The sequence below is a fragment of the Lycium ferocissimum genome, chromosome 6, assembly GCF_029784015.1.
Source record: "Lycium ferocissimum isolate CSIRO_LF1 chromosome 6, AGI_CSIRO_Lferr_CH_V1, whole genome shotgun sequence".
Taxonomy (NCBI): Eukaryota; Viridiplantae; Streptophyta; class Magnoliopsida; order Solanales; family Solanaceae; genus Lycium; species Lycium ferocissimum.
In genome coordinates this window covers 23001078-23018133 of record NC_081347.1, presented here as the reverse complement: position 1 = coordinate 23018133, position 17056 = coordinate 23001078, and the positions used below count along the sequence as shown (strand labels likewise).

General features: G+C 33.2%; 1 protein-coding gene across 1 annotated transcript; it reads left to right on the top strand.

Moving 5' to 3' along the window:
- Positions 1-8010: 8010 nt before the first annotated feature.
- Positions 8011-16789, top strand: LOC132059524 (uncharacterized). The gene is made up of 7 exons (XM_059452150.1): positions 8011-8754; positions 9278-9538; positions 14442-14958; positions 15040-15239; positions 15652-15764; positions 16151-16291; positions 16576-16789. Exons 1-7 carry the CDS (start codon positions 8227-8229, stop codon positions 16655-16657), a joined length of 1842 nt encoding a protein of 613 aa, XP_059308133.1. The 5' UTR covers positions 8011-8226; the 3' UTR covers positions 16658-16789.
- Positions 16790-17056: the final 267 nt, after the last annotated feature.

Sequence of the window (17056 nt, the reverse complement as noted above, 5' to 3'; positions counted from 1 at the left end):
GCACCCCAAGGGGAGATGCTCGGTCTAATAAACCCCTTGCTTAATAAATCCTGCAATTGTTCCTTAAGCTCCCTCAACTCAGCAGGTGCCATCCAATATGGTGGGATGGAAACGAGGCGAGTTCCCAGGTCCACGTCGATACAGAAATCAATGTCGCGATCAGATGGCTTACCCGGCAAATCCGACGAAAATACCTCTGCAACCTTGCTTACAATAGGGATAGACTCAAGGGATGGAGATGCAACTGCCGTATCGCGAACATGTGCCAAATACGCTAAACACCCCTTACTTACTAACTTCTTCGCCCGAGGGAAGGAAATGATCTTCTTCGGAGCGGGACTAGGAGTACCTCTCCACTCAAGCCTAGGAATGTCTGGCATGGCTAAAGTAACTGTCTTGGCGTGACAGTCCAAGATCGCATGGTAAGGAGAAAGCCAGGACATACCCAATATAATATCAAAGTCCACCATATCAAGAATCATCAAATCTACCCAAGTGTCGTAACCCATAAGGGATACACACAATTTAGCTTGGCCTACTCTTAGTTTTCACTTCTTCCAAAAAAAACTAGGCAAGTGCTACACATCCTTAACTGGTTTTAATGCTGCACAGAGAGGAAAACACACCTATCCAACATGCCAAGTTTAGCCTTTATCTTCTATTTAAACTTTGGACTGATGGACTCAAAACACATTTCAAGATGGAAAGCAAGACATATTGTCCAAAGTATCACAAAGAAAAGGGTCAAATATACCCCTTAGCCTATACTGCCACCTTGAATGAATGCAAACCACTGATTTCCTCATTTTTAAAGTATTATTCTGACTTAGGAAATAAAGAGAAAATAGGCCATCTTTCAGGCACAAGTTGGAACCACATCAATGCACATAGAACTTATATGAGGATCTAACTCATGAGCCTAACTGAACCAATTGTTAAAGAATCTGTTACATATTATCATATTGTCTTTATAAAAACTCTTTTGCCTTCTTTTCAAAATAGACAGTATTGTCTTTTGATTCCTCTTTCCAGTTTTACCACAACCTTAAATCATCATACAACATCTGCACTAGTCCAACCACTTTTCTTAAGGCACATCAAAACAAATACAACAAGGCCAGGCTATCAACCCTAGTGAACAACTAATAAATGCACAAGAAATTTCATTTTTTTAGGATCCAATGAACTTAACAAAATGGCAAGGAAACACCAAATGTAAAGGTAGGAGGTTGCACCCCATAGGCTATGAAGAATGCCATGACAATCTCTTATTTGGGAAGAAAGATACTATGGGCCAAGTGATGCTTGGCCCTTTCTCAATCCTCTCCTAAGATGTCTTTAAAAGGCTTTCCCCATTTAGCCAAGTGGTTTTCAACTCCCATATCTACATTTATAGTCCCTTTTATTACCCTTTAGCACATATCAAAGAATAACTTGACAGTTCACAGGTCAAAGCCAAACATCCTCTTAAAGTTTCAACTACTGTTTTCCTCCCTTTTTTTAATCCTTTTTGTCCTTTTCTTTTATTCAGACTAGCTTTATAGGATCTTTCCTACTTGTTTCCATTTTTTTAAGCTTAGACAAATTAAAGACCACGAGTTATTTTCACTATATACTTCATTTGCACACATAGACAAGCAAAACTGAATTCATGTCTCAAAACAAAAACTTCAGTCTTCAAATTGTTCAGGATTGCACAAATCAAAACCAAATTGCTTCATTACATCCTCCTTTTAGTACTTAAAACTTATTAAATTTTGTCACTCGGGATCATCTACCAAATCAAGACCTACACATGAATGAGATGCAACACAGATGCAAGAAATATGGCTAATCAGTCCATTCTAATGGCAAATTTACTCCACCCTTTAGATAAAAATAACTGATGAGGATAACCAACAACAAGAAATCACAAATAGAAGAACAGAACAGACTTTCCTCCTAGACATTATTTCTTTCCATTTTTATATTTCTCAGTTCCAACATAATCACTATTCAAGTTACAGATTTGACAGCCACCTTATTAGTTAGTTACTAGTTCGATCAACTCTAATTAATCTTCAAATGGACCTAGTCTTACAGTTCCTAAAATTAATCACTTCCTTCTCATTTTCCCTTTTTACTAGATTCTGAACCTTTAGGAGTGGACCAATTCCAAATGTAAGACTTGTGACATGAATTACACAAAACAGGTAATGGACTATATATGTTCAAGCAACAAGTAAGCCTTAATCAAATCAAAGGAAAGAACAAATTTCAACACTCAAACACCTTGATCATAACAGTTCTAGGATCTGCTACCACTCATAGACAATTAGCACACATTTACCACAAGCCATAGACAACCAACACAGATCTGCTACAAACCACATACAATTACACATCAGCTGACCTACATTAGGTGAGGACATGATCACAGACCTTTCCATCAACAGTCAGCTAATGTGTAATTGTTTGTGGTTTGTAGCAGATAACAGTCAACCATCCCACAATTTCAAGCTAACTTTGACTCCCTTTTAATCTTAAAATTAATTGACAAAACAAACAAGCCATTGATTGTCTTAGCTCTATTCTATGTGAGCAAGATTATTTAAGAGGGAAGGAAAGGAAAAAATAAAATAATCCACTGTTACATCTTCCAGAAATCGGCAACTTATTGAACTTATATTTAGGTATTTATTCATTTTAAAAAAAGAGAACACACCAGGAACTGTATCTAAACCAATTTATTAAACCAAAACATCTGTAATTAAGAAGAACCTGATAAGAGACACAAGAGAGATTAGTTCATGACTGATTAGTAAGAAGATGTGATTTCAGATTAGAATCACAAGTACAAATTGTAGGAAGTCTATTCATATTCATTCAAACCAACACATAAACTGCCTTATTTCCTTTAAGCAACACTTAGGATTTCACTACATTGATCCTACTTAGGATTATAATTAACAAACTAATGTGACTTTAATAAGGAAGGGAGAAAAGGGGAAAAACATGAAGCTTTTAAAGTACTTCAACCACATCCTTTCACAGCAAACATAGGAACACTAGAATCACATGAACAGACAAACCAATAGGAAGATTCAAGCAACCTATTTCTTAAATGAAATTCAATGCCACATTCACTTTAGTTGTACTGTTTTTACCTTAAATAAACCACAAGTTAAGCACAGAACTAAATGAGGTAGTTCTTTTAGCAAATGAGAACCACCATGAACAAACACTAAACCATAAGCCAACTTAACTAACATAAATATACTTAGACTAGGCAAAACTCTAAATAACAAAAATATAAAATGAATAAGGAATTACCTTTTGTGCGCGCAACCAAGAAATGAATAAATTTGGGAGCCTTTGTGCTTCCAAACCTCAATAACTCAGCCACACACGAAAATAAATGAAGTAAGAACAAATATTTTAACTAAAAAAAACCCAACTATTTCAGTCTAGGTTTTAAAATTCTTTCACTGAGAAGGTTTTGAAAAATCTAAATTTTTCAACTTCTTCAACTCAAATTTTCCCCTATTTTTCTTATCTATAATTTTTTCCTTTTTTTTCCGACCACTTTTTCTTGTGAGAGTGGGGTTCTATAAGAGTTCAACCAAACTAACAACTATCGATGTGGGATAAACCTTTTCAACAACCAAAACTCAGTAAACAACAATCCAACGACCCAGATCTAAGGGGTAGCCAAGCATGCGGTCAGATCTGACCCCTCTTGGGTCGATCTGACCCGGCAACCATGAACCAATAGAAAAAATGCGATAAAACAACTTAAAGTAAAAAAGAAAATCACGATTTTAACTACAAATATGAAAATAAAGAGTAAAATAAGGATTCATTACCATTTTTGTGCAAGAGGAATACGAAATAAAGTAAAACTTCTAATGTTTTCACTATAACAAGCGTGTAATAGATGTCTATGTCAGCAAAACTCTGCAAATATGCCATTTTTTGCATGAGAGAGGCGAGGAAAACTAAGGTGGCTCCTAGGGTTTCACGGAATGGGGAAGACAGAGAGAGAGACGAGGGGAAAGGGGGGGGGGGGGTAATAACCCTCTTATTCATTTAAACGAATTGGGCTGGACTCGGTCCAAAATCGGAAATAATTTAAAAGGGGCCTTATGGGTTCATGTATACACCAAGTGTATGCATATATATATATATAGTACATAAAAACAAATAATCAGAAAAAAATATTAAAATTGAAGAAGTTTTAATTATAGGAAAAATTAGGCCGTAATTATTTTATTAAAATAACTTAAAAAGTCGGCCAAATTGTTAATGGGCCTAAAATGGCCTTAATTAATTATAACCTAGCATGATTATTTCAATTATGGCCTTTTTGGCCTAATTAGCAATTTTTTGAAATTAAATTAAACTGCTAATTTCAAATAAAAACATCAACAGGCTGATTTTTTGCAAAAACTTTAATTTCATTAAATCATGAACTGATTAATTTAATTATGGCCAAGCAAAAATATATTTATATAAAAGGGAACAATTTTGCAATAGTTATCACTTAATTAATTAATTAACCTAATTAAAACATTTATGGGCAATTATGCCTATTTTTTGATAGATCATGCAATTTTTTTTTTTTGAAATTGGTAACTGTAGCAAATTATTTGACAAATCATGCAAATTATATAAAAATCAGAAATTTAAAGGGTTAAATAGTAAATTACTTAAATTATTTAAATTACTCAAACTTTCAAAGATTAAAAAGAGAATGAAGTATTTGCAAAATTTTGACTTCTTGACAATTTTAAATAATCAAATAAATAAAACTCTTCTTCTTCTTCTTCTTTTTAATTAATTTTAACAAAATCTCATAAAATATGACGAAAATACTCATTAATTTCTAAATGAATTTATGATGCATGAAAATCCCTTTTTATTAATTTAAGGGAATGAAATATTGACCTGGGCAATTTATAAAAATCATTTAAAGCTTTTCAAAATGCCCAGCTCATTTTATTTATTATCCAGGGACTCTGAGTGATTGAAATAAATTGCGGGAGGGCAAAAATTAGGAGTCAACAATGATGCTGGTACGTTAGGCACTAAAGGGTAAGTTATGCTTCTGAATTCATTTCTTGGCCATTCATTCTTTTCAAAGAAAACTTTATCATTTATATAACAAACTTTTTGAAAGTTATGAAGATACAACAATTGACGAACATTTGCAGCATTAGAAGGGCGGATAGGTACTCAATTCTACATCTCTACAAAATGTACTTTATTGTTGGTATTGTAGTTCCAAGCATTATGCTTCTCTGGTCAAAGTTATATTTTTTCGTTTAAAGGGGCTAGCTAAAGAGTGAATTCTGATTTTGTAGTGTGTAGATAAATTGTTCATGTTGTTCTCTAAGTTTGAAGGGCATTATGTATACCTTTCAAAGCAAAAGTTTAGCATTCATACTATTCAAAAGTTCCTAAACAAGAATCATCAGTGAGTTAGTATCAGAACCTCATTTTGATCAATTGCTGCTAGATCCTTTTGCTGAGTATGTGATTCAGTCTGCACTTGGCATTACTAAGGTTAGCATATGAACTTGTTATGTTTAATCTCAAAATATTTGTAGGTATTATTATAGTCATTTTCTAAATTCGCTTATTTAACCATTACCAAACACTAGTAGGTAGAATAGCTTTGTGTGTGTGTTTAAGCCTCATGAGTTAATTAATATTTTCACCATTATATCAGTTAACCATCAATCTGAGCTTGTCGAGTCAGCTATTATAATTCCTATATGGGTAGAGTTTTAAGTGATATTTAACCCTAATCAAAAGTAAATTGATCAGCTATAGAACTCAAATACTGTTCAATCTTGTCTACGAGTATCTAAATAGGCTAAAGTCATAGATAGACCCTCAAACTTGTCCATATTTTTCATAGCTTTAACCCTCCCAAGAAGACATTTGTGCCATATAGACACATGTCACCGTGCGTGTTGTCCACTTTTTTAGAGATGCTTCAAATGCTATTGATGTGGATCCCAGTTGACCGATACTTTTTTCTCTCTCTCCCCTTCATCTTCTCCAACACCATTACAGCACCAACAACAACATTTCTCCATTAATGGACCAAAAAAATCAATAGTCCTTTGAAATAAACACACAAAAAAAACCCTTCATCCAAACACACCCCTTTACTTTTCTTGCTTTTCCTCTTTCTTCCCCGCTTGTCTATTGATGTTTATTTTTTTTTTAAAGTAAATTATTTAGAAGAAAAAGAATTAGTTGGGAGTAGGACGACGGATGACTAGTGGAGGAAGAAGAAAGAGAGGAAGGAAAGGGGCGGTGGGGGACAGAGGAGAGGGTGGTGGGGTTTGAAGAAGAGAGAGGGGTCTCTTTAAAGATGACTATTTTTGTTTTTACTTTTTTTTTTTTTTTTTTTTTTTTTTGTAAAATCCTTTTATTTTTTTTTTTAAAGCTAAAATCCACGTGGCTCCATATTATTTATTATTTTTGCGTGTGAATTACACGCACCATTTGTGTGTTCTTTGCATATTTATTTTGTGTTTAAATGGCACATTAACGATTGTCTTGAAGGGTTCATTTGGTATATATATGAAAAATCGGGACAGTTCGATCAAAACACATTTTACTTATCTAAATAGCTTTAAGGTCATTTGGAAATTCACCACAAGAGATGCTTCTAACGGATACTTCAAACAAATGCATACTTAACCGATCAAAACACATACCTCTTTTGTGCTTTGCATTTTCCCTTTTGTCATAGGTAAAAAAATTTAGTAAAAGAATTATCAAGACATGTTCTCTCTTTAACTTCTATTTAATACTCTTACTAATCAAATTTGCATCTTTTTAGCAAATAATTTATGCCTGTTAAGAATGTATATATATGGTTGGTTGTTTCTGCTTCCTAATATTAAAATGCTTTACAGTGATAGGTAGATTTGTGGAATTATAGCAGAAATGACAAGTTAAAACGATGTTGATCAAGCTAAGGTGCACTTGGAGACCGTGGGACGAGAGATAGGAAAAGACTATGCTACTTTGGATCTCAAAAGGGGGGTGTGGTAGAAGAATTGTGTATTGTGGATATATTTAAATTGAAATATACAATTATCTGTAACTTGGAACATGTTTTGCAATCTACAAAAATTGAATTCTTAACTAGATTATAAAGTTCTTGTGACTAACAATGCTTGTGGGAAGTTCTTTAATTTGTAGCAATTTTTTTTTTTTTTTTTGATTCGCAACTAAATGTACATATAATTGGTATGTAACAAAAACATGATAGGACATTTTACTCTCCGTAGCAAAATGAACAAAAAATTTAGCTGTAGTTCTGTATATTTCATGGCAAAACGTATGGACTCTTAGCTACAATATGAACATATTTGTGGCAAATACTTCACTTTATAGCTATGAGACTTTTAATCCATAGCTAAATACAAGTACTATTGCCATGATATTAAGCTGTATAAATAGCCACAAAATTTGAGTTTGTGTGGCAAACAAATTAACTTTTTTTGCTACAATATGATATAGCTGCAACTTTTATCCGTCATGGCAAAGAAAAAAAAAAAGATTACTTGCCATAAGTATAAATTTCGTGGCAAAAGCGTTTTTCCATCACAGCTACAACACTAAAAAAATTCGTAGCAATATGTATAAGTCCTTAGCCTCGGACCATGTAAAGTTTGTGGCTAACTTTTAGCTATGCTACATTTTGCTACGAATGCTATGAATTTTTTTTTTTTTTTTTTTTTTTTTATAGCTAAAGTGTTTAGCTTCGGAAAATTTAATATTTAGCTTCGACTTATTTTGTATCAATAAATGCCTTATGTTGTAGTGGAATATCATGTAATTAATGTCCAAATTCACACATCTTGTTCTCCAGATCACACAATATCATTATTTTGGAATAGGACTATTTCTGAGCTAGGTTGGATGGTTTAAGTTGGGATGTGCAGTCTGGTCTCAGTGGTGCAATTTTCTCTTTTGTTATTGCGTAACAGGAACAAATACTTTTATATTTCAAAAGGCACATGCTCTTCCTGAACCAGAGGATATGCCTTGAATAAAACAAGAAAAATATCAGTCAATTTGGAAGCTTGTAGAAAGATATTTTCCCTTGGATGGATACACAAGTGTAGGCTAATGGTTCATTGAGTCAATTCTTATCCCTCCAATTAAGCTTCTTGTTTTAATTTGGTCTAAAAGAACTCCTCTTAAAAGCTTTCCACAACAATGGCTTCCCTTTCTTCCCCATCACATTCTGTACAAACCATTAATGCTTCAAAAACCAACTTCCCTTCTCTACCAATAAACAAACCATTTCACAAGAACTTACATATCTCCTTGTCAAAAACCATTTCTCTTAGAGTAGAGTCTTCTAGTACTGCAAAGTACAATGAAGTTGTGGTGGACGAAGAAATGGATAAGATTAGAAGGCTACAAAATGGATCGGATGTTCGTGGGGTGGCTTGGCAAGGTGAGAAAGGTCGAAGTGTAGATCTTACACCGCCTGCTGTTGAGGCAATAGCAGAAAGCTTTGGTGAATGGGTGATTAAAGGTTTGGAAAAGGAGAAAGTGGAAGATGTTATAAGGGTTTCTCTTGGAAGAGACCCTCGAATTTCGGGTAATATGTTGAGTGTGGCTGTATTTGCAGGGCTTTCTAGGGCTGGTTGCGTGGTGTTTGACATGGGACTTGCAACAACACCAGCATGCTTCATGAGCACTGTTCTCCCCCCATTTGAATATGATGCCTCAATAATGGTAGGATATCCTTTTGATGGATCGCATCGGTGTTTCACACCTCCACCTTGGGGATTGATCTAACATATATACGCAGACAACAACAATTTTATAATCATACTTCTTTAACTGTTTATTATACTTGATTTTCTATGTTAATTACCAAATTAAGAATACCGTTATAAACCGTGGGCACTAAATGTTAATTATAAGTCATCTTAATTGATGGTGTGGAAAAGTTATAGTGTATAGAAATTAAACTTGGAATTACTTTCTTCTATTGCTTTATGGCAAACCATCTTATACTTACGACCTGTCTTTGGAAAATTGTGATAACAATAACTTTGTTCCAAAAGAAAGAAAATATGACATCCCCAAGGAGAAATTACTAGGTATTCTAAGCATAGTTATTGCAAATGAAGCTAAACTGCTGCAGTAACCCAATTTATATATGTCTCGTGGTGTCGTACAAATTAAACACAATGATAGTGTTTATTTAATTTTAAGAAAATTTCTCTGCTAATATTAGTATATATGCATGCAGATGACTGCCTCTCACTTACCCTACACTCGAAATGGTCTTAAATTCTTCACAAAAAAGGGAGGTTTAACGTCAACAGAAGTGGAGGAAATATGCGACAAAGCAGCTCGAAAATATGCAAATAGACTTGCAAAAGTCTCAACACTGCCAAAGCCTCCTACTAAGGTTGATTTCATGAGCGCTTACGCGGAGCATCTACGAGATATTATAAAGGAAAAAGTGAACCATCCTTCCCATTATGACACTCCTCTCAAAGGATTTCAGGTTCTTCTTCTCCATCCACTTACTAGGCTGTTATTGTTTATTTGTTTATGTTAGCATCTGGTGGATTTCCTATGTTTTGTTTTCTTGCCTGCCATGCATGCATAGCCACAGCAACCTTATCTAAGTACAGGATAACAGTGACCATAAAAGCTGTAATAATCTGCTTTCGATTAAAAGCGGACATATATTTGGGCCTAGATTTATACCTCTTTGGACTTTCTGCGAAACGTAACTTTAAAGACCGTTCAGGCATAAAAATCGGGCAATTTGCAGGATTGTCCTTCGCTGGGGGTGGTCTTTAGTTTTACTCTCAAAATGATGGTCTTTTAAGTTTTGCTCTTCGGGCAGAATTTACATGGCACAGGCAGAATTTTTGCCCAAGCAAATTTTGCCTGAAGGCAGAAATTCACTGGACAGATTTGCCAGATTCTGCCTGAGGCAGAGTCTACCTTGCGAATTTTTTTTTTTGAGCTGGGGTTCGAACCCACAACCTCGGAGTGTTAGGCGAGGAAAGAAAACTTAAAGACAACTAATTAATTTGAAGGACAAAACTTAGAGACCACCCCAAATGAAGGACTATCCACGCAAAAAAAAAAAGAATAAAATCGGTTTACACTGTGTAGCCCCCACAAATAACAACCATTAATATATATTTTTGTATATTAACAAATATATACAAAAAATATACATAGTTTATATATATATATATATTTTTTTTTTTAACATAATATGCGTATTTTATACATAACTAGTGTATATCTTATTGTATATTTGTCTAGCGATTGTTAGTATTTTTTGCGAGTGGCCAAATGTGTAAATTTCCCATTAAAAAAATGCAAAAAATTACACCCAATGACCTTAGATATGTATAGCCTTGAACTTTTAACCTGCGCTTGCCCCGTGTGCAAGGTTCAAGGTTTAAAGTAAAAAAAATTTCCCATAGGGCAAAACTAAACCTGTCAACTGGGTCGGGCTAGGTTGATGGGCTCTACCATCTTGGTGCCAGGCCGGGCCACCCTTAGGGGACCATGTTGGGGGTGAGAAAATGGTGACCGACCCAACCCCGCATACATTAGGGAATTTAGGTTAGCCAAGCCTGACTATTTCTTTTATTTTGCTTCAATATTAAAATGACATTCACATAATTTACAGACATCCATTTGAATATAAAATCTATTTTTTGCACAAAATTTATATGTAGAAAGATTAATTTTTTTTACCAATTTGGGAAACATTGTATATTGATGACTCGGAAAATGATTATTTTTCTCGAAATTGGCTTGGACAAATCTCTTACGGCTGCTTGTCCGTTTAGATCTCAAAAAATAGTACACGAAATAAAAAAAAAAATCATATAAATCAAATAAACAAGGACAAAGTTATGATCATTAAAGTCTCATCATTTACGAGAAGTTTTATTTCCTATTACCAGTTTACTTTTTTCTTGAAGCCCCAAACATCAATTGATAACATTGTTAGTAGATACAAATTTGAAACGAAACTCAAACTTCTGGTTGAGCGTCCTGAACCTAATTGACCCAAGAAAAGTCTAAAGTAATCAAAATGCCCCAATGAAAAAAAAAATATTACAAAAATTCCTTAACGCACTAATTAATTGTGTTATATAAAAGTGACTTAACGTCCCACGTTAAAAACCGTCACACAAGTTTTTTTTTTTTTTTTATTTTTTATTTTAACAAATTACATAACGCAATTTTTTCAAATAACCAACCGGCGTCCCCACCCCTTCTCTGCCCTCTCCTCCTTATACTTCCCCACTACTTATACTATTACTTTATTTGGAACAATGGGAATTATTTATATAAAAGCATATCTGTAAAGCATATAGTGCCAGTGAGAGTATAAGGAGATTATTACAAATATAATGTAATATTTGCAAGTATTATCTTGTTCACAATGATAGATTATACTAATAGTATCAGATAATACTTTAAATTTTGAGAATTTTACATAAATGACTACACTTTGGGGGTTTAAAATTTGCCATAGCTGAATTTTCAATATTTACATGGCATAGCTACTTTTTTTTCGTTATATTCATAAAATGGCTCGTTGTATTCATAAAACGGCCTAGTTGTATTCATGAATACAGCGAGTAAAAATATATTCAATTTTTTTTCAATGTATTCAAGTGAGATGTATTCAACTCAGCTGTATTCACGTCAAATGTATTCAACTCAGTTGTATTCATTTGTAGCTACTTTTACATTGTATTCAATTTATGGGTTTTTAAAAATTGGTTGTATTCAAACAATATAAATACAAAAAAATATTGTATTCAACTTATTGTATTTTAAATTCAATTTTATTCGAATAACATAAATACAAAAAATAAATTCAGCTGTAATATATACACTAAAAATACCGAATACAAGAAAATACATACACTCAGATTTGAGATACACAGAAAAAAATACACTCAGATCTTAAATACACCACCGGAGATTTTTTCACCGCCGGTAAGAATACACTGGTAAGATCTTAATTGACCTTAGTCTAATTAAGTTGGATTTCACTTCACATGTTAAACTACGTAGCAAGAAAAAGAAGGGATTAGCATTGAGTTATATTCACTCATAATATAAAAATCTGTATACACACGTCAGTGAGGTTTAACGTGGGATAAGATGTTATACAATTTTCACCAAGTTTGCTAATAAACGACGCCGGATGTGAGAATTCTCATATCTGAGAAGACAGCTGTAGCAAACGACGGCGGCGGCGATGTAAACGAAGCCGGAAACATCTGCAACAAACGACAGCGGCATGGTGGAAACGACGTCCCTATCGCCGACATTCAGATATGAGAATATACATCGGAATTCGTGGTTATAACGCCGGCATTTAGATCTGAGCAAACGATGGCGGCTTAAAACGCCGTTATTGGCAGTGGTTTTTGCCGGAGCTCCGGCGGTGATTCGTGGTGGCCGGCGGCAGCGGATGGAGAATAACATCTCAAAGCTAGCCCTAAAATTCTCAGTCACGATAAAAATAACAAAATAGAGTATTCTACTTTAAACTATAGCTACTAAACATAATTAAGTACTAATAGTTTGCCACGTCCTATAGATATCCCTTAAATTTTTGTAAAGACAAACTCTCTAATAAAAAAGTAGAAGGGTATTGAAATTATGCTAATAACTAAATTAAAGTGGAGTAAAACTTAGATAGTATTTAAAACCAACAAAAAAAATATTAAATTTTATGCCTTGAGGAAGAAACGATTTCATTTCAAACAAAGATTGGAGAGCCAATATTAAGGAGATAGTGACAAAATAATTAGAGGACATAGAATTAAACTATAATATTTAAAAAAAATGAAATATGATCATATTAAAAATATAAAACAAAAAATAGATAGTTTAACCCTCATATTATGTTGCTATAGCTTAATGTTGGATCTTAGTATTTTACTATATACCCCATTTTTCTCGAGCGTGACATTCATTTTAATCTCAACTCATTAATAACAGTATAAACTATTTAAAACAAGAAATAAATAAAGCATTTATTTTTTATTTATAAAAGTATAATAGAGAAAATCTTCAGTTTGTCAACATCAATTTTAAATTTCATTCTTCAGAAAAAAAAGAAGGTATTATTTGACTGTTGTTTTATGCATTTTTTACTTTTTCAAAATATATAAAACTATTTAACTGTTAATCTTAACTCATTAATAATAATTAAAACTATTTTTTTTTAAAACAATAAAAAAATCAAGCTTGTATTTTTTTATTTATAAAAGTGTAATTGACAAATCTTCAGTTTGTCAACGTCAATTTAAATTTCATTCTTAAGAAAAAAAAAAGGTATTATTTGGACTGTTGTTTTATATATTTTGTACTTTTTCAAAATCAAATATAATAAACTAACATTCATTCTGAAAATTTAGAAAACAATTGAATAAGTTATTCTAAATTTTTATTGAATAAGTTATTATATTTAGTCATGTATCTGTAATTTTTCCTCCACTTTAATTAAGTTATTAGCATAATTTAAATGCCCTTCTACTTTTTTATTAGAGAGTTTGCCTTTATAAAACTTTAAAGTATTATCAGATACTATAAATATAATCTAGTCATTGTGAACAAGATAATATTTGCAATAATATTACATTATATTTGTAATAATCTCTTTGTACTTTCACTGGGACTATATATTACATATATGCTTTAATATAAATAGTTCCATTGTTCCAAATAATGTAATATAAATAGTATAAGGAGTGGGGGAGCATAAGTAGGACAGGGCAGAGAAGGGGTGGGGAACGTGGGTCGGTTGCTTCTGCAAAACGCAAGAAAAAATTGCGTTATGTAACTTGGAAAAAAAAAAAAAAAACCTAAAAACTTAGGTTACGATTTTTAACATGAAAGGTTAAGTCACTTTTATATAACACAGTTAATTAGTACGTTAAAGGTATTTTTGTAACTTTATTTTTATTAGAGTATTTTGGTTACTTTAGACTTTTCTTGGGTCATTTAGGTTCCGTGTCTATGCGACACCTGCCAAATTTGAATATGATGTTGTCAAATGGTAATTTCTGTTTAATCAACCTCCTGGTCATAAAGGACATTTTAAAAGGCAAAAATCTGTGCCAGACTCCTTTCAGAATGTCTTCATTGCATCTAGACTGCATAACCTGTTGCCAGGCAGTAGCAGTGGTGAAAAGTCATGAGGAAGAAGCCATCATGTATTCATACAACTGTTGTAATTAATGTAATAGTAAAACATTGGCCACTATGAGTTTTTTAAGCAGGGTGTTACCACTAGAGCCATCCCTTTTAAGTTACCAAAATAGCATTATTGATATAAAAAAATAAAAAAAGTATCATTGGCGGTGTGTAACTTCAATCCTTAAGAATCATTTCCGTTTAAAATGCAGATAATTGTTAATGCTGGAAATGGATCAGGAGGGTTCTTTACGTGGGATGTGTTAGACAAGCTTGGTGCAGACACATTTGGCTCTCTCCACTTAAATCCAGATGGAATGTTCCCTAACCACATTCCTAATCCTGAGGACAAAGTAGCCATGTCCTTAACCAGAGCCGCCGTGCTCGAAAACAAGGCTGATCTCGGCATTGTTTTTGACACAGATGTGGACAGGAGTGGCGTAGTGGACAGTGAAGGAAATCCCATTAATGGTGACAGATTTATTGCACTTATGTCCGCTGTTGTTCTCAAGGAATACCCTGGTACCACTATTGTCACTGATGCTCGTACGAGTATTGCCTTAACTAAATTTATTACCAGCAAAGGAGGACAACATTGCTTGTATAGAGTTGGTTATAGGAATGTTATTGACAAGGGTGTCAATCTTAATAAAGATGGCATTGAAACACATCTCATGATGGAAACTAGTGGCCATGGTGCCTTGAAAGAGAATCACTTTCTTGATGATGGTAAGTTTGTCTTCTTCAATTATTCCAAGTGCATAGTATATTCTTTCATGGTTCCCTTTTAATTATGCCTTAATTTCGCAGGTGCATACATGGTTGTGAAAATTATAATTCAAATGGTAAGAATGAAGCTTGAGGGATCAGAAGGAGGGATTGGCAGTCTCATAAAAGATCTTGAAGAGCCATTAGAGTCGGCAGAACTCAGAATGGTTGTCCTTTCTGAGCCTAGATATGCTAAAGCAAAAGCATTTGAAGCCATTGAAGCATTCAGAACCTATATTGAGGTACATGTTTTGATCTCTTCATTAGGTACATGTTTTAATTTCACTTAATTGGTCGGGCTAGAGTTTTCATCGGATATAAAAAAACATTAAAATTGTCTAACTTACTTGTTGACGTGTATGACCTGCCTTATTTAAAAACTGAAACCGTTAGAATGAATACACTTTTACTTACTTAGTTATGTTTCAACATGTCTCCATGTGTGAGTTTTGTTTTTTACATGTGAATTTTTTTTCTTTTGATAATGGACGGCGATGAGACTCGACTAAGGACTTTGTATATACCATGTTAAAGTGTCTCATCTAAAAGCTATATTAGAAAGAGCACAGTTTATTTAGTAAGTTATATCTTCAACAGTGTCTGCTGGAATATCGCAAAGAAATGAATATTAAACAGATGTGTGTTCACCTGTAGCAAGGAAGCTTACCGGGATGGAATCTTGACGCTTGTGGAGACTGCTGGGTAAGTGATGGTTGTCTTGTGGACACTAATGATGATCCAGCTGCAATTGATGCTTATATGTACAGGTAAGAAGCTCATAAATTAAACATTAAAATTACATTCCCAATTTAAGTGTCTTACTTTCCTCATAAAAGTTACATTTCCAATTTAAATGTCTTACTTTCCTTTTTGTTTGTTCCAAAAAGAGTGTCTTTTTTCTATATTTAGTAAGTTGACCATTCAAAAATCATATATAAAGAAATTTATAACTACAAAATTCAAAGGATATTTTAGTAAATTATACGCATCTTTAATTTAGGACCATGGGATTTAAAGTCTCTTGTTATTTCTTAAACTTCGTGTCTAGTCAAACGAAGACACTTAAGTTAAGACAGAGGGAGTACTTTATTGAACATCATTTCTTTTTCCTTATCTAAGCTAAGGAAATTTGTGAATGTTAATTTATATTCAGGGCCAAAGTTTCAGATGAACAAAATGGGGAACATGGATGGGTTCACCTTCGACAAAGTATCCACAATCCAAATATTGCAGTTAATCTCCAATCCACTGTTCCTGGTGGGTGTCAATACATGGCAAAAATTCTAAGAGATCGGTACGCTCTTTTGCTCTCTTTCGTAAAGAGTTTAACTTATGTGCAATGATAGTGTTTATTTTCTTAAACCATCATGTTTAATTGAATTATAATGACACGTAACTGATCATTACAGATCTGATATGATATCCTGATAATTATTAAGTTGACCTACGTTAAAATTCTTTAATATATAGAGTATGTTCTTTTTAATCTTGCTGCTTCTTTCATATTCTATTTCTTTTTTGTTTCTGTTTTAACAGTTTGAGTGCTAACACATTTCTTATGTTTATTTTATTTTTTAGGTTTCTCTTGCCTAGCGGGATGGACAAAATACTCGATGTCAGTCAAATTGATAAGTATGCTAGAAATGGAAATCTAAGCTAAGATGCTTTAAACATGCTTGAAGTTAAGCTTTCATGAGTTCTGTCATTAATGTTCAATACAAAATTTACTTACACTGTGTTCAGTGGACCCAAAAAAAAAAAAAAAAAAAAAAGAAAGAAAGAAGGAAGAAAAGATCGTGTGACAGTGTCGGCTATTCATTTGCCTCTTATACTTCTTGTATATTACTCCCTCGTTCACTTTTGCAGTTTGGATTTTTCACACCCTTAAAGAAACAATAAAAAATATTGGTATTTTATTTCATATTAATTGATATTTAGTCTTAGATCTTAAAAAATGATTTGGGAATAATTAATTAATGCCAAGGGTAAAACATGATTTTTTTTCTTTATCTTGATATGCTAAAAGTGACAAGTGAACGGATGGAGTATATTCTTCCTT

Excerpts from the sequence above, each read along its gene's own strand:
- LOC132059524 (XM_059452150.1), top strand. The coding sequence starts at position 8,227 with ATGGCTTCCCTTTCTTCCCCATCACATTCTGTACAAACCATTAATGCT. Across the intron at positions 9,539-14,441 it reads CTCCTCTCAAAGGATTTCAG|ATAATTGTTAATGCTGGAAA; the intron begins GTTCTTCTTCTC and ends TTTAAAATGCAG. Across the intron at positions 15,240-15,651 it reads CATTCAGAACCTATATTGAG|CAAGGAAGCTTACCGGGATG; the intron begins GTACATGTTTTG and ends GTTCACCTGTAG.